Below are 26,551 nucleotides of genomic sequence, written 5' to 3'. Positions count from 1 at the left end.
TCTTACAGATAAAAATGTGACTTGTATCTTGAATTCAAGTAAATAGACATACAGCAAGACTTGTCACTAAAATATGCCTTCTGGATGAACTAGGATTACTGTGGTGGAAAATGCATTGAAAGTAGCACTCCCCTTTCTCACACAGACCTCAGGTGGACAGCTGGTACGCTTAGTTCTTGAGTAACAACGAAAACCATCGATTCATATTACAATATTCAAATAACCTTTCAGCTAGAAGAGTTTTAACCTACACATTTTAAAATGCAAAGTTAATTAAAGGACTTGTTTTAGAATTGTTGTACAGATGAGCTTTTGGATTTGGGATACATTTTGTAAAGCTTAGAATTCTCTTGATATTAGGACACAATCCTTTAACAGACTAATCCAGTAATACCAGTTTGAAATTTACACATTAATAACTCTTGATTCTCTTTAAATTTATGTTAACAAGTTGCTGCTCACCCAATCCTGTACAGTAAAACTAATCCACCACCAACTATTTGTGCATCTCATTCTCAGTCATAATTCCCACGTTTTGTTCACTGGGACCCCTGTTCTTGCATTCCTTTAAAGCTCACCTGGTTGTTTCCTACATTCCATGATTTCTCAAACTCCCTTTAAACAGTTTACTGGAAACATTCCCCCCCCCCCCCCCACTGTATAATAGTTAAATGGGAGTATTGACAGGAATTTTACCCAATTATCTGGTGTTGGGAGTTTTTAATTTAGACATTCATCACAATAACTGACCATTTTGGCCCCCCGAATACATCCCACCCATTAACCTACACTTCCGATAAGTTCCGAACAGTGGGAGGAAACCAGAGCCCTTGGAGAAAACCCATGCATATGTGGGGAGAATGTACAAACTCCTTACTCTGTGGGATTTGTTCTTCAGTCCAGTCCCGATCACTGGCACTGTAAAGGCATTACACCAATCGTGCCACCCAGGTTTTCTGGATGGAGGTCTAAAGCAGTTAGGATATTAAATTTCTACAGTACTTTTTTTTAAATCAACCCACCATTCCATATATTCTATTAAATCTCTGAACAGTTTCCAAAGTATTTATACAAGACCAATACAGCATTTAATTGCTCCTTCTAACTAAAACACAGCCTCATTGTATGTATTTACACAGTACTGTCCCTCCATACTAACTTTGTGAAAATTGTGCAGTATCACTCAAATTCCTTTGCATCCTTCTCAACATTTAGATAAAACTTTTCCCCTTGCCAAAATAGAGTTCACATTTTCTCACATACTTCATTTGCCAAATCTTTGGCCATTCGTTTAACTTGTAGTCCTTCACAGAATCCTACATGTTCATAACATCATTCCTGTCTTCTGGCATTGGAACAAATTTAGTGACAAAGTTAGGCCTCATGCAGTTTCCTCACACCACCCAGCCTTCTCCCTTGGAGATTTTCCATACTTTTTGTGGTCCCTTTTATTGTCAGGTGTTACAGATTTTTTTATATAAATATGTATTTAAAAGAGAATGCAGGGGTTCAGTGTAGGTCACTTCACAGAGTAACAAAACATTATTTACAATGCAAGAACTTTGCTGTAGCCAGACATTAAAAGCAATGGAAAAAATTTCAAAAGCAGGTGCAAATGATAATGTCCACACCCAGAGGCATGGGTTTAGAGCCTTAGGAGGAGGTTTGGTTTATACAAGGAGAGAGAAAAGTCCCACAGTAGCTTTTGAGGCTGCAACATGGCAGGCTTGTTGAAAACCCCATTTTAAAGACGGGTTCTGAGTTCAGCCTGTTGAAAACCTTTGTTGTCCTTGCAAGAGGAGATGGCTAGCTAGTTTTTCTCCTTAAATAAGGGAAGCAAGAGGAATTCTGTGGTGACCTGGAAAAAAGAGGTTATCATTTGGAAAACCCATGATGGGGCAAGTTTCTTTGGCAAGACACTGGTGACTGTTTGTCTGCGTCCAACGAGCAACAAATATCTCTCTGAAACCAACAAGAACTTTCCTGAGCGGTAACCATTTACCTTTAAGCACCAGAGCTGATGAAGATTCATACATGTTAAATTCTGTACACAGTATAAGAATTACCTGATACTGGTGAACTTCGAGAAGTGAATGATTGGACTATTAAAGCAAAGAACTTTCCTGAACAATACACATCACATACACATGCGCTTAGAATTAGAAGGGGGTGGGGGGGTTAAGTTAATAGTAATAAGTTAAAGTTTGATCCTGTTTTTATGTTTAAAGAAAATTAAAAGCAACTTTTGTTTAAGTAACCATTTGTCTTGGTGAAATTTCTATTGCTGCTGGGTTTTGGGGTCCTCTGGGCTGGTAAAAATGTAACAGTAGCGCTGTTAAAAATGTAATATACATAAGGCCATAAGGCAGAGTCAATCACTGTGAACATTCGCGGCCCCCCTAACAATTGGAGAAAGAGAAACTGAAGAGTGCCACACAGTTACTGAGCGTCTGAATTTGCAGCTTCACTCTCCAGTTCAACCCATTGGCAATCTAAACCTCCAATACAATCAATAAGTCCAAGGCTTTTCAATTCTTCAGCACCCTCTCTATACATTGTTCCCATGAGCCAGTCTCCTGCAGCCTGTGTGCCCGAGGGGGGCTCTGCTGCTGTGTTTACCATCCTGGTAAACAAGCTTCTCATTCTCAGCAAAGGTGCTCTCTCCTAATTTTGGTGCCCTGTGCCAATTTGCTGCTCCCCCGAAGTCTGCAACCCCTCACAGTACACTGCCCAGCACAGGCTCCTTTATCAGGCCATTTGAAGCCTGCATAGGGCCATCAGCATTAAGACTGGGTGGTTGGACCCTACGAAGCAGAGTTGATCTACTCTCCCCCCAGGTCTGCACCAGCGCTACTGTTACAGCAGCTCTGATCCACTAATTCCACTCCTGTTACTGCTTCAAAGAACTCCAAAGTTAGTCAAACATGATATTTTTGCAAAACCATAGTGACGGATGGCTTGAAGTTTTCCCCAAATGCCTTGTTACAAAGCCTTCAATTGTTTTTTAGCATTTTCTATATGGCATAAGTTAACTAGTGTCTAATTTTATGCAGTTTACCTCTTGGAATAAAGTTCACATTGGTTATTTCAGTAAAATGGGACTTTCCCTATTTGACCGACTACTGGAAATTTTTCAATTAAAGAGATCATCTCAAATTCCATCTCCATTTTAAAACCAAGTTGCATCCTGTATAATCCATCAAAACAAATGAAGAACCACTTATGACGAGACAAAATAATGTTTAAATGTTAGTTGTAGGAAGAATGTTGGTCACTTAATGCAAGTGGATTCTTGATGCTCATTTAAAGACCTCAGCTTTCACACTTGATGAATGCTACTTTCAACCAAGCACGGTGCATCACGTTATGGCAGCAATGATGGGTGGATTGAATAGAGTAGAAATTATATTCCTAGTTTGATATTTGTGTAAACCCTTGGAATGTAGACAGTACCGATTTTACTAACAGCAGAATTTACTCACCCAGTAGGTGGCCTTCAAAAGATTGAAGAACAATTTCACAATAGATTTGATCGGATCAGAAGAGCATGAAAGTTTTAAAAATAGGCAGCACTAAAGCACACGTTGAAAAGTATGAGATACACGGTTACCGTAACAGTTAGGGGAACACTCTTAAAGCATCAGGCACTGTCTTTTGTAAGTTTTCCTTGAGATCTGCATGGGTTTCTTCCCACGAAGGTTAATTTGGAGGCACAGGCTCATGGGCCAGAAGGGTGCTGTATGACTAAATTAAGTTTTAAATCAAACCAATATTTGTAACAGGAATTGAAGAAATGCCAACAATTGCCTCCAATTAACAGGTGCACTAATATGTCAGTGAACAACCTATTACTGACTGACAGCAACAATAAAAGACATTGCTATTTAGCCTCTCCAGACCATGCCGGCCAAGAGCAAGTGCAATCCAGCCACTCATACTCTCACCATAGCCTGCAATTTCCCCCTTTTAAGAGCTTCCCAATTTCTTTGTGAACATCATCATTGAATCTGCCTTAAATTCCATGGCAGTGCATTCCCGATGAAATTATTTACTGTATGATTTAGTCTTCATTCTTTCGATTTTATATCCTCTGGTTCTTGGCTCTTTTGCTGACAAGGAAGAGTCTTTCTTCATCTCCTGTGTAGGTCAAGGATGAAGAGCCTGGTTTTGATGGCAATAATATTAGCTTGGATTAAGAGTTTATTAAGATAGAAGACAGAAGGAACATGCAGGTAGTGTGTAGCATCTGTGGAAAGAATTTGTATCTTGGGTCTAAATGAGAAAAGATGGTGGAGGGCAAAGGTGTCAATCAAGGTGCAGGATTATTGCTCAACTGGATTCAGAAAACTGATGTCCTTGGAAAGTGACGGCAACGTAAAACTGGAATTGGGAAACAAGAAATATGCTGGGAGTCTGTCACCCACATTGACTATTCCTCTACAGATGACATGGCAGTAAGCAAAGAAATTTTAAAAAGTGCTGAAAGAACTCACCAGGTCAAAAAAGGTGCAAATTAAAATTTTAGTTCAAGACCCAGGAAAGATTATCAATATATTGCAGTATAAAGGAGAATGGGATAGACACTAGTAAGCAATGGGTTTTACTTTTGTCATTTACAGCTCTTTTTTATCTATAAAGGACTCATTTAATCATCCCTCCACCTTTTTAAAGACTTTTTCCCCCTCCATCCTCAACTTCCCAACCTCCGAACTTGTCTAAAATCTAACACAGCTGCAACTTTGCCAGTTGCAATCAAAATGAGCTTCAACAATTGGGTCTCTGTTTCTGCCTGTGTTTACAAGTTAACCAACATCTGGAACAAAACAGGTTTTATAATTTGGCATCCTTGCTCAAGTGATGGATGCCTATTATAGTGCAAGAGGCAAGGGAAACATTTAATATTTTTATATTCCCAGTGTAAATTTGACACATTACCTAGTTTGTGATCAGGCATTTATACCCTGCTGCTTTTGCACTATTGCTGAGTTCTGAAAGATGAATCACCAGGGCAGGTACAGATTATGTTCAAATATTTCATAATCTACAAAATATTAAATGAACAGAATAATTCTTTCTTCCAATAATCACATTATGCCAGTGAGTCTTCTACACTCAATTAAAAGTTGTCATCAAATAATGCTTTTATTTACTTCTGTCTTTAAGAAACTGTTTTATGTGTACCATACTTTTTTGCACACTTGCTTTTACAATAAGCTTTCTTAAATTAATTTGCAATAGCACAATTCCATGGATAGAGAAACAATTTCCAGTTTGGCAAACTGGAAAAACATACATATGCTGAAACTAACGTAAACTGAACCGTTGGTCTTCTGAATTAAATACTGGGTTTAATGCTCCCTGGAATCAAAGCATTCATTTACAAACCATAAACAAGCAAGAAAATAATGCTTTTAACGTATCATACCATGAAACAATAATCATATATACCAGAATTACTCATTCCTCTGATCGCTGCATTTTCTGTAACTGGTCAAGAGGTAGTTTAATTAAGAGGCAGTGGGCAAACATTTTGAAACTGCTTTAAAGAGTTCATTCATGAGGAAGCTTTACCAAATAGTGTAGCATTATCAAAACTCCAGCCCACATCAGGAAACGAACAAATGCACCAATATGATGGATAAAAGGGTGATACATGGTACAAGAAATTACGTGGGCAGCAGTCTCGCATCTAGAAGGGAAATTATTTAGTATTATCAAAAGAATCTAAACAAATTAGTAACAAAAGTAATAAATGAGGGTGCCTGCAGTTCATGAGCAGTTAGAGGCAGAGCAAGATTATTTTAAATATTCTCGGTGACGACATGGATACATGGATTAAAGGTGCATCAGGGCACTAACGTTGCAAAGAGTGATAAACATTTTCAGATACTTCCAGGCAGAGAGATGGAGTATCCAGTTTGAGCAGAGTGCACGAGGACCACACTGACTGACTATAATTTAAACTTTCCTTTTGCAGGTGGTAGAGTTATAACTTTCTGGTCGCATGCCTCTTGCATCAAAAATGCTATTATGCAGAAGAGAACGAAGAGAAAATATTGGCAACTTCATAATTGCTGTAATTTTGTAAGGTTAACCATTTGTAAGTCTAACTCCTTTGCAATGTGTAAATCAACTATAATTAATCTATTATAATATTGTTAATGAATGAAAAATATGAAAATTTCAAACTAAAATCCAATAAGCGGTTTGATTTTTATAGGCAGAAAGGTCAGAGATAATGTGGCATCCCTGGTATGCACTACATGTGTGTAAGTATTGATATCATTTTAATCAGTGATTCAAAATTAAAGTGGAAAAATACTGTCCCCATAAGTAAAAACCACCAAACCTAACCATTCAAAAGCTTTCTAGTACACAATAGTCTATAAGAAATTATCCTGTGCTGTCTGATATTAAGCCATAATGTCACAGGTTCGTGAGGTAAAGTTGATATGGTTTAAAACCTAAAGCCAACATTTTTTTTACTTAAACCTAGTTTAATTCTGTTCATGCAAATGCGATATTTATATTTTTATAAAGTTTCTTCTCAAAATTTGTAGTGGAATATCCACATTAGGCACAGAAGTACACCAGGTACATTACATACAAAAACATATGTTAAAGAACATATCAGTCTGCTAAAAAGACTGTTTATGGAAGCATCGTAATACAGGTAGAGAAGGAATTGGAGTCTAGATCCAAACAAGTAATTAAATTAAACATTGATCACAATTATCTGTGTTGCCATAACTTGGAATGCACATAATTTATATTCAATTTCAAAGCTTTGTTAAAGAATTTAATGATTTAGCAAACTTTACTACCACCAACTGGAAATAGTTTTTAAACTTTCCTCTTATTTACAGTTTGTTTAGTTAGACCATTACTTACTTCCGTATCGTTTAAGGGAACAATAGCATTGCTAGGCTTTTAGAACTGTAACAAAAATCACCCAAAATTTCACTGGGTTTACAAATTCTGACATCCATTTTCATAATCCACAAGTTCTCAAGCACATCGTGCAGGACCATTTCCTGAGAGTGCAGAAAAAGGCAAGATACTTCTCTTCCATAAAATAATATTCCTATGAGTTGTTACTGGCAAGCAGTTTCTTGCAGCTTGGAGATATTTTTCACTGGAATGGAGGAATATCCGTATTTGCACAAGCTTCTTGGACTTCCCTTATCATAAGGATTCTGGTTAACATTTGTTCCATGGCTTCATGACTGACAGGTTGGGTTGAATACCAAATTGGACTATTTGGTGCAACCACTGGTTCAGCACTCAAGTAAAAGGCATCATTGCGTCCTTTTGCACTCTGTGGACTACAATAAAAGGGGCAATCATATTGTGCAATTAACTTGAGGCATGAGAAAAATTAAAACCGATTTTCAGTGAAAGAGTTCCAATAGTGATTTGAAGAGAATTGGAAATGCAACATTACATCATGGAAAATTAAACATTAAGCTTGTGAATTAAAACAATTAATATACTGAACCAACAATAAACATCTGGAGAAGATCCAATTTTGGACCATGGTACATAGTTGGAGCAACCAAGTTCAAAATAGTGGAATGTGGAGAGAAATTGTGCATCATGGGTTGTTTTCTAACACAACTCACTTTTAAAAGAGGTTTAAATAAAAACACTTGGATTCTTGTGTTCATAAAGAGCAAGTAGGTCAAATCCAAAATCAGGCGAATTGTCACCTAATCTACTGTTCTAGATGGCAACTCCAATCAACAGTTGGTTACCCTTAAGCCGAAGCCCAGCCACAATCACATATCTGGAGACAAACATGGACTAAATAACTCATTTCCAGTAAGTCGGCAAGAGACACTGCACATGATATCAAGAAAGGATTTAATTATGGGGCTCAGGAACCCAAAAAAACTATAAAGAGGGAAACATACTCATAGCTGGAATCATTTCTCGAGCAAAGGAACATGTTGTGGCTGTTGAAGGTCAACCATTTCCATTCTCTGGATACTGCTTCGGGAATTCCATGGGAGTGTCAGCTCTTGACATTCCAAAGGCTTCCTAAGAATTAGGAGCATGACATTTTTTCATCTGCTTGGTGTTATAGTGCAAGAGCATTCGAAGCTCCACAGCCTGACAAAATAGCCCGTTTGACTGATATGGATCCCACAATTTAAATGCTCAATCTTTCCACCCATCGTCGCTACTGTTTACTACATACAAAATGTATTGCAATAACCAGCCTTCGATATTCTGACAGCAGGTCCCAAACCTGTCATCAAGAATAGGGGCAGCAGGTCCATGGAGCCACCATCTTATCTGTAACTTCCCTTTCCACTGACACACACCATCTGACTTAAAAATATATTCCTATTCCTTTATTGACCATGCATCCAAATCATCAGGAGAGATGTGTAAACTCCTCAAAGACAGCAACCGATCAAAAGTGGGATAATGAAGCTGTGACATGTTAGCATCAAACCCAATAACCCACCTTCTTGACAAGACAAAACCAACAAGTTCAAAAATGTTATTTCGCTGCATTATTCACATCCAGCATTGAGTAATTAGAACTATAGTCTCCAACACTGACACTTTAATAATCTTAAAGGCTAAGGATTTCATTCATGGTCAGTATGGACTTACGAGACATGAACAAAAATAAATCCTTCAAGTTCATATGACGAAAATCCAAGCCTCAACAGTGAACAATGCAAATTAAAACAAAAATCACAATTTCCAGTTAACTGGGCACAAAAGGAATCTGCCTTACCATTTAAAGAGGTAGAAGTCATAAAGTTTAATGGGGCACCTCAAGGGATTCTCAGAATTTTCAAGTTGCTCAACATACATATCTTCAGTAACTAAAAGAAAAATATCAAGTTCATTATTTGCTTTAATCTCAAGAAGACTTTAAGAGAACTATCAATCCCTGTAAATTTTAAAAAAATGTATTTGAATACAGGCTTGAAAAAGTTTTATCAGCAAGCCTCAAAACAAATCAATTCTGCACATGGTAAAAAGGTTCCATATCGAAGAGTGTCTGGTGTAATCAGTCTGAACTAAGCACACTTCAAGTTTCCATCAGAGCGGGTATGAATTTAAGTTATTAAGGTCACTAAACACTACAGCTGAAGAGATTCATCAGGAACAGGAGTGTTTAATCCATTGAATTACATAGTTAAGACCACAGAGGTAAAAAAAAATCTCGTGAAATGGTCCAAGAGTAACAACACAAGTCTCAATGTGAACAAAACGAAGGAGATGATCGTGGACTTCAGGAGGACTAGGAATGACCATCCTCCACTACACATCAACAACTCTAGTAGAGAGCATGGAGAGCACCAAGTTTCTTGAGTTCACTTAACTACTATTGTGGACACTCAACATCTCACTTGTCAGGAAGGTGCAACAGCACCTGCACTTCCTAAGACTGAAGTGGACAAAGCTACTGGCCACCATTATAGGAGCATCCAGGCCGGTTACGTCACAATGTGGTTGCTGCAGAGAAATGGATCATACATCAATCCACGGGACCATGAAAGTGGCAGAGAGGATCACTGGAGTCTCCCTCCACCCTATCAACGTGATCTACCTTGATTATTGTCTGAAGACAATGCGCAAAATCATTATAGATTCCTTCTCCCCTGTACACAGCATCTTTCAGCTACTCCCATTGGGAAACAGATACAGGTGTATCAGAGCCAGTACCACCAGGCAGTGAGTATGCTGAATGACCAAAGGAACTGCTCACACTAACCATCTGAGACTCTGAATGTACAAAACAATATTTACTTATTTGTTTGTTTTCATAGATGTAAAACTTGTCCTGCATACGTATTATTTGTGTGCATGTGTGTTATGATTGGTTGTGTCTGCATGTTTTTGCACTGAGGATTGGAGGACGCTGTTTCATTGGGTTGTTCTTGTACAAGGACTGCTTAAAGAAATCTCTTGGTGCCTGCCACATTGACCATCGCCAGTGGGCTGATCTCGCCTCCAACCGTGCATCTTGGCGCCTCACAGTTCGGCGGGCAGCAACCTCCTTTGAAGAAGACCGCAGAGCCCACCTCACTGACAAAAGACAAAGGAGGAAAAACCCAACACCCAACCCCAACCAACCAATTTTCCCTTGCAACCGCTGCCTGCCTGTCCCGCATTGGACTTGTCAGTCACCAACGAGCCTGCAGCAGACGTGGACCTAGCCCTCCATAAATCTTCATCCGCGAAGCCAAGCCAAAGAAGAAACTTGTACAATCAGATGACAATGAACTTGAAGCAAAAGGTGCAGAAATAGGCTATTCAGCCCATTCAAGTCTGAGCTGATCCATTTTCCCACTCAGCCCCACTGCCTGGCATTCTCCCCATAACCTTTGATGCACTGGCTAATTAAGAACCTATCAATCTCTGCCCAATGACTTGGCCTCCACAATCGCCTGTGGCAACAAATTCCACAGATTCACCACCCTCTTGCTAAAAAAAAATTCCTCTACACTTTGGTGCAGCAAGTATTCAGAATTGAGTCAAGATATAATCATACATATAAAGTAATACAAATATTTAACTTGTATTCGTAACAAAATACAAACTGAACACACTTGTGACAAGCAATAATAGATGCTTTGAATTCCTACTCGTGGAAAAGAAAGAAGGATTGAACATTTTTCAACCATGCTTCAATCAAGTACTCTAAGAGAGGGCTTGAGTTACAAGACGCTGGATGAAATAGAACTTTTCTCCTTTGAGCTCAAGAGGCTAAGGAGTGAATGCCCTGCATAAAGTAAATGGCCTTTTTCTCTAGGTAGGGGAATCCAAAATTAGAGGTATATATTTAACATGAGAAGGAAAAGATTTAAAAGAGATCCGAGACACAATGTTTTCCACACAAGATGGTGAGAATGTTCAGCAAGTTGCATGAGGAAATAGTAGTTGGGTACAAATGGAACATTCAGACATGTACATGAACAGAAAAGGTTTAGAGGATGTGAGCCAAAGGTCAAAGATACATTTGCTTATTGGACCATTACTCACAGCCACAAAGCCATTTATTAGTACATCTACATTCTGGCCTTCAAGTCACAATTATCAACTGCATACAAAATACGCAGTAGTTTAAAATGTACATCACCTTTCTGTCCAGCTTGGAGTTGCCCATATAATCGTAGATATCGTATACTGGAGCACTTATCCTTTGAATTACCCAAATTCTTCTTCATCTGCTTTAATACTTTGGAGAAAGCCAATTTGGAATGTTGCTCAACTGTCTTCAACATAAAATACCTGTCAAAACATTTCACAAAACACAAGTTTAAATGTAGGATTCACTGAACCAAAAGTCTTGCTCCTTTAAAAATAACATGCCTGGGTAAAAAAAGGCCCAAGTGTAGCACTCTGAAGAAATAAGAAAATTAGCATAATACCGGTTTCATTGCAACACCCAAAAGAGTAAGCTGCTATTTGAAAAAGGTAATATAATTTCTACAATAGATCAAATCTTTCAAATATACAATAATATCTGTGGTGTCTAGAATTTAAGCAGCCAAATAAATGAATTTGAATCGTTAATAGTTAAAAATTTAAATAAAAGTTTAAAATTGTAAAACTACGTTCTCCGAAGCACCACACAACCAGTTGGTGATGGAGCAAACATTCAGCCAGTGGAGTGCCCAGTCATGCCCCGTCCACAGCAGCTGTAAGAATAAAGTTTGAACAAAATTGTGTTTGAATAAATTGGCAGTGCCCAGGACAAAGCCAGTCGATGCCATTCACTGCTGTGGCAACTTCCAAAGTGTCACCCTATCCCTGCCTAGTAAGAGTCTTGATCTTTATTAGTATTAAATATACTAATATAAAGTAAGACTTTATCTGTAAATTTCGGGGGTGGGGGGTGTTGATTATGACACTGGCATGGTTAATGTAGTAGTTACCACAACACTGTTACAGCACAAGCAACTGGGGTTCAAATTTAAATTTTGTATGTTACAGGAATTACTGATTATATAAAGTAAACTTTATCTAATGATGGATTACAATAATGATTGTTTTTACAAATAATTACATTTTTCACTTTTTTTGTCTTTTAAACTGTTTATTCTTAATGCAGGTTATTAGAACATAGAACCCTACAGTGCAGTACAGGCCCTTTGGCCCTCCATGTTGTGCTAACCCATATATTCCTTAAAAAAAGTACTAAACTCTCCCGACCCATAACCCTCTATTTTTCTTCCATCCATGTACCTGTCCAAGAGTCTCTTAAATGCCCCTAATGTGTCAGCCTCCACCACCATCCCTGGCAAAGCATTCCAGGCACCCATAACTCGAAGTTAAAAAAAATCTTACCATTGATGTCTCCCCTAAACTTCCCTCACTTCACTTGTACATGTTCTCTGGTGTGTGCTATTCCTGCCCTTGGAAACAGGTATTGGCTGTCCACCCTATCTATGCTTCTCGATCTTGTAGCCTCTCATCCTTCTACACTCCAAAGAAAAAAGTCTCAATTCTGCTTTCCTTGCTTCATAAGGCTCATTTTCCAATACAGGAACCATCCTGGTAAATATCTTCTGCACCCTCTCCATAGCTTCCACATCCTTCCTATAATGAGGTGATCAAACTGAACAATACTACAAGTATGGTCTCATTAGAGTTTTGTAGAGTTGCAACATGATCTCTCTACTCTTGAACTCAATCCCCCTATTAATGAAGGCCAGTATGCCATAGGCCTTCTTAACTATCCTATCAAACTGTGCTATGACCTTGAGGGATGGATGGATTTGGACCCCTCTGTTCATCCACACTCTTAAGTAACTGACCATTAACCCTTTATTCATCCTTCTGGTTTGTCCCTCCAAAATGCATCATCTCACACTTATCTGGATTGAACTCCATCTGTCACTTCTCCACTGCATTGCATTGTCTATATCCTCTTATAACCTTTGACAACCTTCAGCTCGAATCACAACTCCTCCAACCTTCATATCATCTGCTAAATTACTGACCCATCCTTCCACCTCTTCATCCAGGTCATTTACAGAAATCACAAGGAGCAGGGGTCCCAGAACAGATCCTTGCAGTACTCCACTAGTCACTGACCTCCAGGAAAAATACTTTCATTCCACTACTACTCTCTGCTTTCTGCCTGCAGGCCAACTTCTTATCCACATAGCTAAGGTTCCATGGATCCCATGCCTCTTGACTTTCTGAACATCACTGCCTCACATCTACCGCCCTACCCTCATCAATTTATTTTTGTTACCTTCCCAAAAGACTCATGAGGCATGACCTTCCCTTCACAAAGCCTTGCTGACATCCGTGAGTAGACTACTTCTCCAAATGCTCATAGATCCTATCCTTAAGAATCTTCTCCAATAGTTTCCACGGCCCTGACGTAAGACTCACTAGTCTTTAATTCCCAGGATTCTCCCCACTACCTTTTTTTTTAATCAAGAGAACTACATTTGCCATTCTCCAATCCCCCCTGTGTGGTCTCAAAAATCATAGCTACTGCCCCAGCTATCTCTTCCCTCACTTCCCGCAGCCACTTGGGGTATAACGTGTCTGGCCCTCTTCCTTAATCTCAATATCGTCCAACACACAAGCCTGTTCTATTCCAACCTCACCCTGATCAAGGTCCTTTTCTCTTGAGAACACTGAAGTACTCGTTTAGGGCCTCCCCAACCTCCAGGCACAGATTGCCTCCTTTATCGGCCCCACCTTCATTCTCATCACTGTCTGTTCCTCACATATGCATAAAATGCCGTGGGGTTCTCCTTAATCCTCCATGGCAAGGCCTCCTGCTTCCTATATCTAATATATGCTTCCTTCATCCACTTGACAAGCTGCCTCAACCATGGTTCCCTTTTCATGCCATCTTTTATTTGTTAGGCATTGTAAGTGCCTCAGGCAACCAGAGAAATTCGCATTTCCAAGCATCTGCAATCCCCACAGGTGCTGGATACTGGAGATTTTACTGTACATTTCGCAAGTATAGAATTGCTGGAGGAACTCAGCAGGTCAAACAGCATCCATGGTCAATGTTTTAGCTCTGAAGCCTTTATCAAGACCAAGATAAATTAGGAAAAAAATGAAGGAAGAAAATTTGGGGGAGGAGCTCAGATCTCAGACAAGTTTCATGTTTCACAATTATTTCTCAAATCAGTTTCCAAATAAATAATATGAAAACAAACCATACTTGGTATTGAAATACATCAATGTGTATAACAGAGTAGCTGGAGAATGTGCTCCCAGTTGCTTACAATCCCATAGCATCTCCTCGGTAATACGACTGGGAATGACGTAACCTATCAAAGAAATACATTTTTTATTTTAAAAAAATTAAAATTTTACCAAAATTAAAATAAAGCTTTTTTTTTAAAAAAAGTGACTTCCTGTAAAAAGTAAACATTTTAAAATCTAAACTTGCAATAATAAAAATAAAGTATGGAATTCAATATACTAACTATACAGGCAAAGAAGTAATTTCCAGGTAGAAAGATCTGACAATCTGTAAATGCATGCTTTTATCCAATGGCACACCGAACCAAGAATCAGGAAGGTGTGAGATTTGATTTTGCATCTAACACAAAAATGACAAATTAACACTGAATCTAGTCATCCAAATCGGACTCTTTGTTTAACAGTGATAACCTCACAATTATAAAAGATGCACTGTTCAATACAGTAATTTGCAACTTACCAAGCAGACTTATTTTAGGATGCCATTCTTTAAGGACTTTGTGTAATCTTTCAGTAAATTTAGAATAATAAAGATCAGCAAAAATATTATCTATTCTTCCGTTCTCAAACATATGCTGCAAAATAAATGTTTATACAACAGTCTTTACTCCAATAGAAATTATATTCCATTCATTCAGTTCCAATATGCATTTAAAAAGAGACAAGCATGTTCTTCATTCACGACTCTCCCACCCACCAGAAAAAGGGAAACAAATGCAAAAACTACCTTCTGAATACAGAGAAAGAAATAATACAGCAAATCTGCCTCATAGGGAGCACCATCTGGATCTCTTGCTTCTTTCGTCATTAAACAAAGCCCATAATTGAGTTCTACTAATGTTGCACAAAGAGCATCTTCTCTAAATTTCATCGGATGGCGTCCTAACATGTAAATGGAAAGAAACCCTGTTAAAACTAAAAGAAAAATCAGTTCTTTCATTTATTCACATGGTCACATTTCTGAATCTAACAATAGGTAACCCCCCCCCCCCCACATTATGGCTGTTCAACCTGCAGGAAATCCGCTCTAACAGAAATCAGAAATCATGACCCGAAAAATTCAAGATATAGAATAAAAGTCAATCTCTCAGAATGGATAAGTAAAAGTTCTTTTTCATTCACACTTTTTGACACATGTGCAGATGAAACAGAATTCGCAAGACATGCCATTTACCAGGAACGCAACACTAACCTCCCACCACTTCAACCCCTGCCACACTGGGGTTACCTGTACAAGTTTTGAGCCTTTAACATGTGAACAACCGAATAAAGAATGTTAAAATTTTGTCAAAAGCTCTAGGTTCAAATATACAAATTGAAATTTTAAGACTTACGAGATACATTAGATTTTATACAAGCATTTTACATAAATTATACACATCTTTGGTTCTTATGTTTTGCAAAGATAGCTTTGCAAAGATAGCAAAGGATGCTGGCTAGAAATCACGCAAAGATATACAGCAGGGCCATTAATTGACAGGATAACTCAAAAATTCATTCACTCTTCCTCCCAGAAAGTCTCAATTGCAAGCCTTAAAGCAAAATATTCACAAAGTACGTCACATTAATATGCTTTGATTTCAAATCAACACAGCAACATCAGTCATTGAAAAACAAATACTTGTTCAAAATGAATACAGCTTGCTTGCAATTAACCACCACACAATTAGGTTTAGAGTTATTGTTTATAACAAAAAAAGTTGAAATCTTCACAATATTTATAATAATACTGCTGCCACAGCTTTCATAGATTCAATGAGTTACAATGGCCAAATGCTAAAACGCATCAACTTGCAAAGGAACAAGACAATGCCAGACCTAAGATTTTTTTTTTATACTATGTTCTTTTAAGATAGTTTATCACTATTAAACTAAAATCCACAAAGGATCAAGTATTTCCAAGTAGTTTCTGGACTTCAAAAATATTTCCACCAATATCCTTACAAAGATAAATACCTTGCCTTCAATACAAAATTTCTCATTTAAATCCTCTTCAATTCAGTTTTGATCCCCGTAATGGCTTTGCAATTTATGCAAGCCTGCAAGTTCTGATACTAAATCCCAGCATCCTTAATTGAGAATAATAGTAATTCTTAAATAATAGCATGCAAAACAGATCAAATTAATACAGTCGTTTTAAGGCAAAGTTAAGATACAAAGTAATTACTTCCTGGCAGAGGTGGTTTACTTTCAGCTTCTTTCATTATTTCTGCATTCTTAATTTGAGCCCAGTTCTGCCAGACACTGGCTCCTTCTTCTGGCTTCAGAGAATCAGGCAAAGTTAAATCGGCCTGCACTTCAATTTGGTGTTCTGTCGACTGGGGGTGCATCGCTTGAGTCTACAACGAAAAAGAACATTTCTGCAGGTTCCCAATTTTACAATGATTAGTAACAAAGGAATGAAACAGGAAAATCTACAGAACCACCATTCTTTAACTAGCTTTCCCTTAACTGCAACTCATTGCCTCAAATTCTCCATTTTCCATTTTCATACTACTTTATTGGTCACCAAATATATTCGGAACAATTTTTTTCTGTGATCCTCTTAGGTTTTGCTCTTTCACAGTGGAAGAAACATCAAGTCTTATCTATTAAACATAACTACATAATTAAAAAAACTTTTTTGTTTGTAACATAGACGAGAACTGTACATCAACTCCTACAGAATCCAACCAAGGTTCAATAATAGATTTAGCACACCTTCCTTTTGATTTTAAATTCTATTAATCTGGAAATAAGCTGAACTGCTTTCCCACTTTACATTCTTATTTGCTCGGTAGTACATGACCACTGTATCTTCCTTACTATAACATATTGTTACACATTTGCCAGTACAGTACGTTTCCCCTTAGCCGAAGTTCCGTTACCAAAACATTCCATTAAACAAACTTTTTTTGTGGCGCCGACATGATTTCACAAATTGAAAAAAAAAGGATCACCAGACTTGCCTATGTGGGACTCTGATGCTCTGTTAGTACCGGTTTGACAACAAGGCTCAAATTGTTTTAAGTTGCTGAAGAAGAGTTGGAATTGTTTTTGGAGAGATAAGAAGAAAGGGAGGAGAGAAAGAGAAAAAAAGTAGGTAAAAAGATTGAAACAATGGAACTGAATTGGGGAGAGGGGGCTACCTAAACTTGAGGAAAAAAATTAATGTTCATGCCGCTAGATTTGAGGTTGCTCAGGAGAAATATGATTTGTTACTCCTCAAATTTGTTTGTCCACAGTCGAGGACAGACGTCTCAGCATAGGAATGGTGAGAAGAGTTGAAATGATTGCCTAAAGAATGTAGCTCACACCTTCTGTCCTATACCCTCTTGTCCCCTCCCCCTTCAGAACAGATTATGGTAATGGCTGGAAATGGTCAGCACTGAGAAGTACTATAAAAGGTTGCATGAATAAGCTTGCAGAAGGAGCATGCAAAATACGTTTCCCCATATCTGAAAAGCTTGGGACTGGACAGTTTCGGTTATTGTTTTCTTTTGGTCATTGGGGGAAAAAATGGGGGGGAAAAAACCCTCAAAGCAGCACAGTAGCATCAGCTGCCGGACCTTGATGCCTCCCCACTACTCCTGTCCCTGCTCCTGTTTGGGAGGCCACTCTCCCTGGGACAAAGTATTCTTCCGACCACGCGGCTGGGAGACAGCGACATGCAGTTTGTAAACTAAGTACACCGGAGGGTAAAGAAGAAATGGAAAAAGAGAAAAAAGGAGCTACTTGAAACAAGGTCAATCGGCGTTCTAATTTCTGCCCATGCGCTGTTCGACCTGCTGACTTCCAGCCACTCACTGAGATGCTAGCTTGCTTCTCTGAGTTGACATGCAGGTGTTCAGCGTCTCTCTTATCAGCTGGTTCTGAGCCTTGTTGTCAAACCGGTACTAACAGAGCATCAGAGTCCCACATAGGCAAGTCTGGTGATACATTTTTTTTTCAATTTGTGAAGTCATGTCGGCACCACAAAAAAAGCTTGTTTAATGGAATGTTTTGGTAACGGAACTTCGGCTAAGGGGAAACGTGCTGTACTGGCAAATGTGCAACAATATATTCTAGTAAGATACAGTGGTCATGTACTACCTAGCAAATAAGAATGTAAAGTGGGAAAGCAGTTCAGCTTATTTCCAGATTAATAGAATTTAAAAACAAAAGGAAGGTGTGCTAAATCTATTATTGAACCTCTGGAAAGGACTTCTATTTCTCTACCATAAAGGGCGCACAAAATCAGTGAACCAGTGCAGACTCGAAAGGCCAACATGGTCTGTTTCCGCTCCGTAAATGGTCATATGGTTAATGGTTATATTTGCCAGAGCATCAAAGCCTAAAATTAAAGTTTGTTGCTTTGTCTCAACAAAACATACACCAGCACAAGAGGAAGTGAGAAATAACATCAAATATTCAATGTTGTAAGCCCATTCATCACAGCCTGGATTCAACTTTCAAGCCCATTTTGAAATTATCCTTGGTTTAAACATACACCCCTGAAATGCTGTACGTATGATTTAGAAGCAATATTAATAATCAAAGATAAAAACCAAGTCTCCAAAGTCATGGCGTGATACAGCCCACTTCTAAGATGACATTGGTCAAGTCAAGGTTCTTCACCTGAGACTGCAAGTACTTGTTGAAATGATCCCAATTTCATTGAGTGTTGCTTCTATGACCTGTCACTAAACTGGCCTGTTCATATACATGGGACAACGTTCATCTTTTTTTTTGTTTCCCAAGTCTACAAACCATCAACATCCTGAACCACAATCTAGATGCAAAATTGAATTAAGTACTTTGAAATCGAAGCAAGGAGAAAAAAAAGTGCATTACAATTAAGAAATAAATGGCTTGTCCTGATGCTCAACAAGTCTACACTTACCAAAACAGAGGAGGGGCTGCAGGGAAAAGCAAGGGAAAATAGCAAGGTCATCCACTTTGATTCAGAAAAAAGAAAGTTAGAACACCTTTTTGATGCCAAGGAGAGAATTGCTCAGGTGCTCATATTAACAAATCACTGAAACTTGGGTCATCAAATGAAAAAAAACAGACAACATTTATTTAAAACCAGCTAGCACCAAAAAATCAACGCTAGTTTTCAAAAGGGCTGAACCAGTTTACTGCATTTGGTTTTGAGCACCGACATGGCCAGCACTGTCAGAGAGGCTGAAATGCAGGGTCCTGCAACCCGGTCCCAATTCTAACAGCTCTATACAGCTTATTAATGGAGCCAGTGGTTTTTTTTTTAATCCTGGAACTGCAGGGTCTGTACCGAAGGAGTTGGTGCCTGTGCTGGATAAGAAACCACGAGGGGTTGCCGACACCAGAAACAGGGAGAACACCTCCTGTTGAGAGGCAGTGGAGAGGACCCTACAGGATGGTGACCACAGTAGCAGACCAGCAAGGGGCTCAGCAGTTGAAGGACCCACACAGGCTGCGGTCTGCTGACAACTAGTTCATGGAAACAGAGCATCGGAACCAGGATTTGAGAGAATATGGAGGGCAAGAAGGGCCTTGGCACTGAGGGTTTCTTAACTGTATTGGAAGTTTAGATCTGGATTTCGGCTTGCCAATGGATCGAACAGGGGCCTATGTGGCTGCCGAAGCTGCAGGAGCGTAGAGGCAAATAAATCCTCCATGTCTCTAAAGGGACTCTCTTTTGCTTCTCTTAGCAAAAATTAAATCAGAATTCCACCAAGATTTAAACAATTAAATAAAGATGAGATTAATACACTACTACTGCATTTTGACATCAAAAGACTAGTTTAACTTTGATCTTCCCAAAATGTTGGAATTGATCATTGTTTGCTTTGATACAAATAATTATTCTTTTTTGGAGGAAAATCCCAAAGGGTCAAGAGGTAGGGTCTTTGGATATCAGATGAGGCAGTATTGACAGAAAGAACAGTGGAAATCTGAAGTTCGGTTCCAAAAATGTCAAGTCATTCCATTTTTTCTTTTAAATGTGAAACAGTCTTGTAGTTTTGTTAAATTGATGCTACGATTCTATGATTCAACAAAAGAGATTAGCAGAGGCATTTCATGCAACCCCCAAATGACGTGATACCCTGGGTCCGACTCATTCCAGAGACAGAAACCACATCTGGAGATCAATCAAACCCTGGACTACCACAATCAAAGAATGGTCCAATGTTGTTGTGTTGATCAATTTTTTTGAAATTTATAAAACTCACTTCTTGGCATTAAAAACAATCCAGAAATAGTGCTCTGAGTGAAAATTTGAATCCAGTAATTGAACCTGGGCGCGTCATATGGTGGAACTAAAAGAGTCTGATGGGAGGAGAGTGAACAATGTTTTTGTTTCCAATACCTTACCATGCTTCACTGCAGTTTTTGTATTTTGAAACCTGAACAAAATACGTGGCAATTTGAGATTGCATGCTCTTAAGAGTTTTTTTGGTTTTATGGTTTCCTGTCATCACTTTGGCTCAATGTGCCAGCTTTTCAAGTCTCACGACAAAAAAAAAACTACCTGTAAAACAAAACTTTACACTGAAGGTAAAACTGAGATAGCTTACAGCTCTAATCTAGAAATTGAGGCATGAATGTACAAGTTTTGAATGTCAGATAAACCATTCTATTGTTAATCATCAACGGTCTCTTCAGCAAATCAATTCAACTCGCATAAATGCAGACTTTTTTTTTCCTTTTCAAACGAAAAGGCTTTTATGATGTCCCCTCAATCTGATGTGGAACCAAGTCAGCAGTATTTAAATCCCCTGACTGAAGTATAGACATTAAAAAAACAATTATTTAATTAAATACCTGTACTTGCTGTGGATCCCAGTATTTCAGAGACTGATAAGCTCTCCCACCAGCTTGTATCGTAACAGGTATATGAAGATTCCCATTGACATTTACAAACTGTGTTGAAAAGGCAGCAGTCGCAGATGGATGCACCAGTTTGTCCTGTTGGCTTTTTCCTGCATCTGAGAGGTCCAGAGTCTTGTCTTTGTCCTCTTCTATTTTGATTCCAGTCACGCTCATTGGGATTTCATCAATTTGGACAAGGTTATAGCCATCATGAGGAATTGTGGTATGGAGCACAGTTTGGCCTTCAGAGCAAGGAGCAGGAGTAGTGTATATAGTCCACGATTCAGGATTGGATATTGGGCCAGAAGTTGAAGTGGTAGTTGGAACAACACTATATAATTGACTGCTGTCCACTGTAAGCAGTTCCTGACGAACAGGAATATAACCTTGCTGTTGGACCTGAGAAGGTAAAGTAAGCACAGTGGTCACTGTATTTTGCACTAAAGGCTGGCTCATGGTATAGCTTTCTTCAATTGGGAAATCAACTTTCCTTTTCTTCACAGGCTGTGGAACACCTGAAGAGCTGGGTCTTCTTTCTTGTGCCAAGTTGTTGATTACCCGACTACCAGTCTGCGGCTCCTCCGTAGAACTTTGTGATTGAAATTGCGTTTGCATCTGCTTTGCTTGCAAGGTCTGATGATCTGTTTGCATATCCAGCTGGTGTGGTTGTTGTGTCTGTACAGGGTGAGATTGCATCTGTTGCCCTATTGGCGATCCCTGGGCTGTGAGTTGCTGAACTGGAGAACTAATTGGTCTGGATAACTCAAGCAACGATCCAGCGACATCAGCACTATCCATGTATATGTAGTGTCCTCTTTGTTGGTACATTGTAACAGGAGTTTGAACAAATTGTTGGACTTCTTCAGATCCTTTCCCATTCACTGAATCCAAAAATTCTTTCATACGAGGCTGTGGTATTGTCCGTGCTTTCATTCTTAAATACTCTTCATAGGGAATTGAATTCTCCAGTGAATTATTCATTTTGGTTTACTACAAAAAGAAAAAAGTCTCATCAAATACATTAGGAAAACATCAGATTTAAGCATTTCTATTAAACTAAAAACATAATGATGGAGAAATTTTACTTTATATAGGAAAGATAAAGATACGTAACCGTTTCAGGCTTGAGGCCTACATCAAGGTATGGAAAAAATGTCAGCGGGCATCCAAAAAAGGTGGGGAGGGGAGTGGAAGAGAGGAGCACGGTCCCAAATGCAGGTAGTATGTGGAGAAGGGAGGGAGGGCACAGCAGCAAGCAGGGGTTGGAGGGATGGCTCAGTGAATAGAAAGCAAAGAAGGTGAAGTGCTGAGGGAAAGATGATAAAGAGAATGGAGTGTTGATTTTCCATCTGGGCATTAACATCAACTTCTCCGGATTCTGCTACCTACTCTCCATCCCTTTGTCTTCTTTCCCTCAGCTCTCCACCCCCTTCCCTCTCTATTCACTAAGCCATCCCTCGTCCCCATGAATGCTGCTGTGACCTCCCTCCTTTCACCTATTACCTCCTGCCTTTTGGATGGTGGTGCTCCTCCACTCCTCCCCCTTACCATTTTGTTCAGATGCCTGCTGACATTTTTCCACACCTTGAAGAGTTCAAGCATGAAATGTTGGCTATGTATGTTTATCTTTGCTACATAAAGTACACTGTTTGACCTGATGATTTCTCCAGCATTAGGTTTTTACTGCAGCCATGGTGTTTGCAGATTTTTGTGTTTTACTTAAGTATTTACATTGTTCTACGCAGTGGGTTATACCATGAATAAACTATTCTAAAAAGAACAATTATTTATCAATGTGAAAACAAAAGAAAGTGAAAATAAATAAATTTGTATTGAAAACACAACTAAAATGAAATTTAAGGAAACTAAAAATAGTTAATTCCTGTGGAGGAAAAGGTACCCAAGAAAAATTTGTAAATAAAACAACATTGATCAAGTGGGAAGAGGAAACAGGAAATTACAATTACAGAAAAAGTTTAGAAGGAAGAGTTGAAAAGGAAATATGTCTAAAAGAACAAAAGTAAAATGTGACAGTGAAACAACTTTTTTTTTATATAAACGGTCAGATGTTCAACTATACGGCACACCTAAAATCCTACAAATTAGCGTTTCAATTTAGAAATATGTTGTGAAGATAAAAGTGGAGGAAATTATAAATATACCTTATAATTCAATGTTTTTAAAATAGAGGAGAATAAAGTTGGGAGAGTTTGGAAATGCAGAAGAAACAAAGTTCTTCAAAGTGGAATACAGTACATCAGAATTGGGGATCACCTAACCCATATTAAGTCAGTATATCAAAGAAACCGGTTTATGGGGCAATATAAATGAATTTGCTATTTTGAATGCTATTCAAGTTGAAAATTTAAAGGAAGAAATTTGATTGATATACCAATGCATAGTGTGAAAGGTGCCTTTGGGTCATATTGACCCATAATTAAGCAAAAGGTTTCTTTTACATTGGGATTTATCCAAGCATACATGCAGTTTTCACATTTCCCAAATGACAGCAGATGTTGTACTAGTAAACTTTTCACAGAAGTCAACAGACATCAGGATTTTTAAAGCTTCCTCCATACCCGTTTACTTATGGTCCCCAATGAAATGAAGGTTGCATGAAATTAACTTGCAATTAAAAAAAAATCAATGTTTTTAATTTATTTATTAACAACAGTCATTAGCCAGATAACTTTGCCAACCCACAAGCATGGGAACAGGGTCTCACCAGTTCCCAATATCATTCTGCAAGCTCAGCCAGTTGACATCTGATAAAAGTCCGTACCTGGGATCATGCTAAAATAAATAGTGTGGCCCAAAGTCAGGAGGTCAGTGATTTTTGGGACAAAGACAAAACTATTGCTCACAGGATGAAGAAGTAGCTACAAAAATGAAGTAATCATTGCAAAATCTATCAAACCTGAAGATAAATCAAAACTAAAGTCAAGACCTTCAGTAAGCAACAAAACAAAACGGATGGAACAATATAGGCGCAATTTTATGAAGCGGTCTTAACAAGACTATGAAGGCTATGTAGCACCATGCCCTACCAATCAAGGGTAACCACCAGCAAAATTAACCTCATGTTATAAAGCCAAAACAAAACCAAAACCAAAGTCCACTAATCAGTTTGCACCTGAAATAGTGCATCTGCATCTAGGTCCAAGATATTCAATTCTGGATCCAATAAGTCACGGTCACGAGGTATTATAAATGAATTTGCCAAGAATGATTCACAAGAGGGCAAAGATTCACTAAAACAGGAAAAGACGGAGGTACTGGATATGCAGGAGCGAGAAAGAAATGCTCTTGGAATTCAGTGCGTTGAGGCAAAGGGACAAGATTATATTTGGGTTGAGACCCTGTATTATATACTTGCATCAACCATCCCTTTACCTCCAAAGATGCTGCATCACCTGCTAATTCCTCCAGATTACAACCTCTACAGTTTCTTATGTCACATTAGATATGCAGGACCCAGATTTGGCTGAAACTTGGAGGGAGGGAGGTAGAGACATGACTGGTGTTTTCTAGAGCAGAATATAAACAAATTATATCAAGAGATTTTTTTTTTATATAAACTCAATTTAAACAGACTCAACATAAACAGGGATTTCATTCAGGGATGAGGATTAACAAGATTTCATACCTCCTGTCTTGGTCTGAATGCGCATCTATGGAGTTTCACTGGTATTAACATAAGCATTTAAATCTCACTGAAAGAAAAAAAAGAAAGCATTGTTTTTCCAACATAAATTCACCAGGAGTGTCAATCAAATTAACTCAGTTCAACCAGTGGAGTCAAGTTCTGTGTCCAACAAATTAATTGCACTCAGATGCTGCTATGATCATTGTGGCTAAACTCAAATTCTAGTCAGATACAGCACGATTTCCTTTGCTTTGGTCTTGCTTGTTGGAAGAGAGTGCTTCCCCAACTTCAACGTAGACTGAGGAACATTTACAAGCAACCATACGCTATAATGAGAACTTTCCAAAATTTACTAGGTGGGTTGGTTGTTCTTCTTTGGCTTGGCTTCGCGGACGAAGATTTATGGAGTGGGTAAATGTCCACGTCAGCTGCAGGCTCGTTTGTGGCTGACAAGTCCGATGCGGGACAGGCAGACACGGTTGCAAGGGAAAATTGGTTGGTTGGGGTTGGGTGTTGGGTTTTAGATGGGTTGGTTGTAATTATGAGAAGAATACAGTGGCGATTTGATTAAAATTTTTTTTTGGAGTGGTGACCTTTGAAGAAAATTTATTTGGGCAGGGATAGTTCATGTCCGCCACACGATCTTTAGCAAAGCCTTTGACAAGTTCCCGCATATTAAGCTGGTCTGGGATATCAGGATCGCATGAAGCCAAATAGGTACAGAATTAGTTCCAGGGATGGCAGGGTTGACATATGCTAAAAGGCTAGAAAAACTGGACTTGTATCCGATGGAGTTTAGAAGGATGAGGGGGGACATGATTGAGGTATACAAAATTATCAGGTATACAAAATCATCAAGTCTGATTACTTGTTCCCAATGATGGGGGAGACGAGGACTAGAGGGCATAGTTTAAGAATACAGGGTAGGCCCTTTAGGACGGAGATGAGAAAACATTTTTTGACCCAGAGAAGTGTGAATCTGTGGAATGCTCTGCCACAGAGGGTGGTAGAGGCGGATTCGCTGACTATGTTCAAAAGAGAGTTAGATAAGACTCTTGTGGGTAACGGAGTTAAGGGTTATGGGGATAAGGCTGGAAAGGGGTACTGATGGTAATGATCAGCCATGATCTAAAATGGAGGTGCTGGCCCGACAGGCCAAATGGCCTACTCCAGCTCCTATTGTCAGAGACAGAGGTGGTGAAAGATTGGGCGAATGACCAGGTGTGCCACAGGAATTGGTGCTGGGTCCACTGTCATCTAACATTAACAACTTGGATGACAATGTAGTTGGGATGGTGGACAGCGAAGACTAAGATTACAATAGGATATAGATGAACTGGGAAAGTTGTCAAGGAATGGTAGATTGAATTTAACTTGGACAAGTGTGAGGAGTTGTACTTTGGTAGGTTAAAACACGGTGAATGGTTAGGCCCTCGGTTTGTTGTTGAACAAAGAAACTTGAGGGTACAGGTGCATATACAAGATAGGCAAAAATAAATTTAGGCAGTCAAATACTTGATTGAATTTGTAGGTTTTAAGCAGAATCTTAAATTAGGCAAGATCATGTTCAAGACTAAAACATTTAAGGAGGAGAACAGCAAAGTACAGGATCCAATCAAAGTCGTGGCGGGCAATGATAGATAATTGAAACCATGAGTTTACAAAAGGTTTGAATTGTATTATCGCAACAACTTTAAATGAGGCAAGAGTGGAGGAGCTTACAAATATAGGAATATGCATCTCACAATTCCTTTAAAGTACAAAATCAAACTCTGTCTCAAGTGTCATCAAAACTGAGCTGCCATATTTATGTATAGAATTCCACAGACTCAAAGCTCTGGATGAAAATCCCTTTTCATTGATTTGCTCCAGATTCCAGCA

General features: G+C 38.7%; 1 protein-coding gene across 4 annotated transcripts in view; it reads right to left on the bottom strand.

Moving 5' to 3' along the window:
- Positions 1-5,116: 5,116 nt before the first annotated feature.
- The window catches only part of LOC138747878 (transcriptional regulator QRICH1-like), a 44,390-nt gene continuing 22,955 nt past the window's right edge, over positions 5,117-26,551 (bottom strand). For 2 of the 4 annotated variants that reach the window (XM_069907476.1, XM_069907474.1), the window contains exons 2-10: positions 24,671-24,737; positions 20,977-22,014; positions 16,379-16,550; positions 14,939-15,093; positions 14,672-14,786; positions 14,168-14,276; positions 11,108-11,259; positions 8,753-8,843; positions 5,117-7,325 (exon numbers count right to left, since the gene is read on the bottom strand). In XM_069907476.1, coding sequence (XP_069763577.1) covers positions 7,133-7,325; positions 8,753-8,843; positions 11,108-11,259; positions 14,168-14,276; positions 14,672-14,786; positions 14,939-15,093; positions 16,379-16,550; positions 20,977-22,005 — 2,016 coding nt within the window. In that variant the 5' untranslated portion in view covers positions 22,006-22,014; positions 24,671-24,737 and the 3' untranslated portion in view covers positions 5,117-7,132. The other 2 variants (XM_069907475.1, XM_069907477.1) reach the window with 2 other exon arrangements.

The sequence above is a fragment of the Narcine bancroftii genome, chromosome 13, assembly GCF_036971445.1.
Source record: "Narcine bancroftii isolate sNarBan1 chromosome 13, sNarBan1.hap1, whole genome shotgun sequence".
Classification (NCBI taxonomy): Eukaryota; Metazoa; Chordata; class Chondrichthyes; order Torpediniformes; family Narcinidae; genus Narcine; species Narcine bancroftii.
This window is presented reverse-complemented; position numbering and strand designations above follow the sequence as displayed.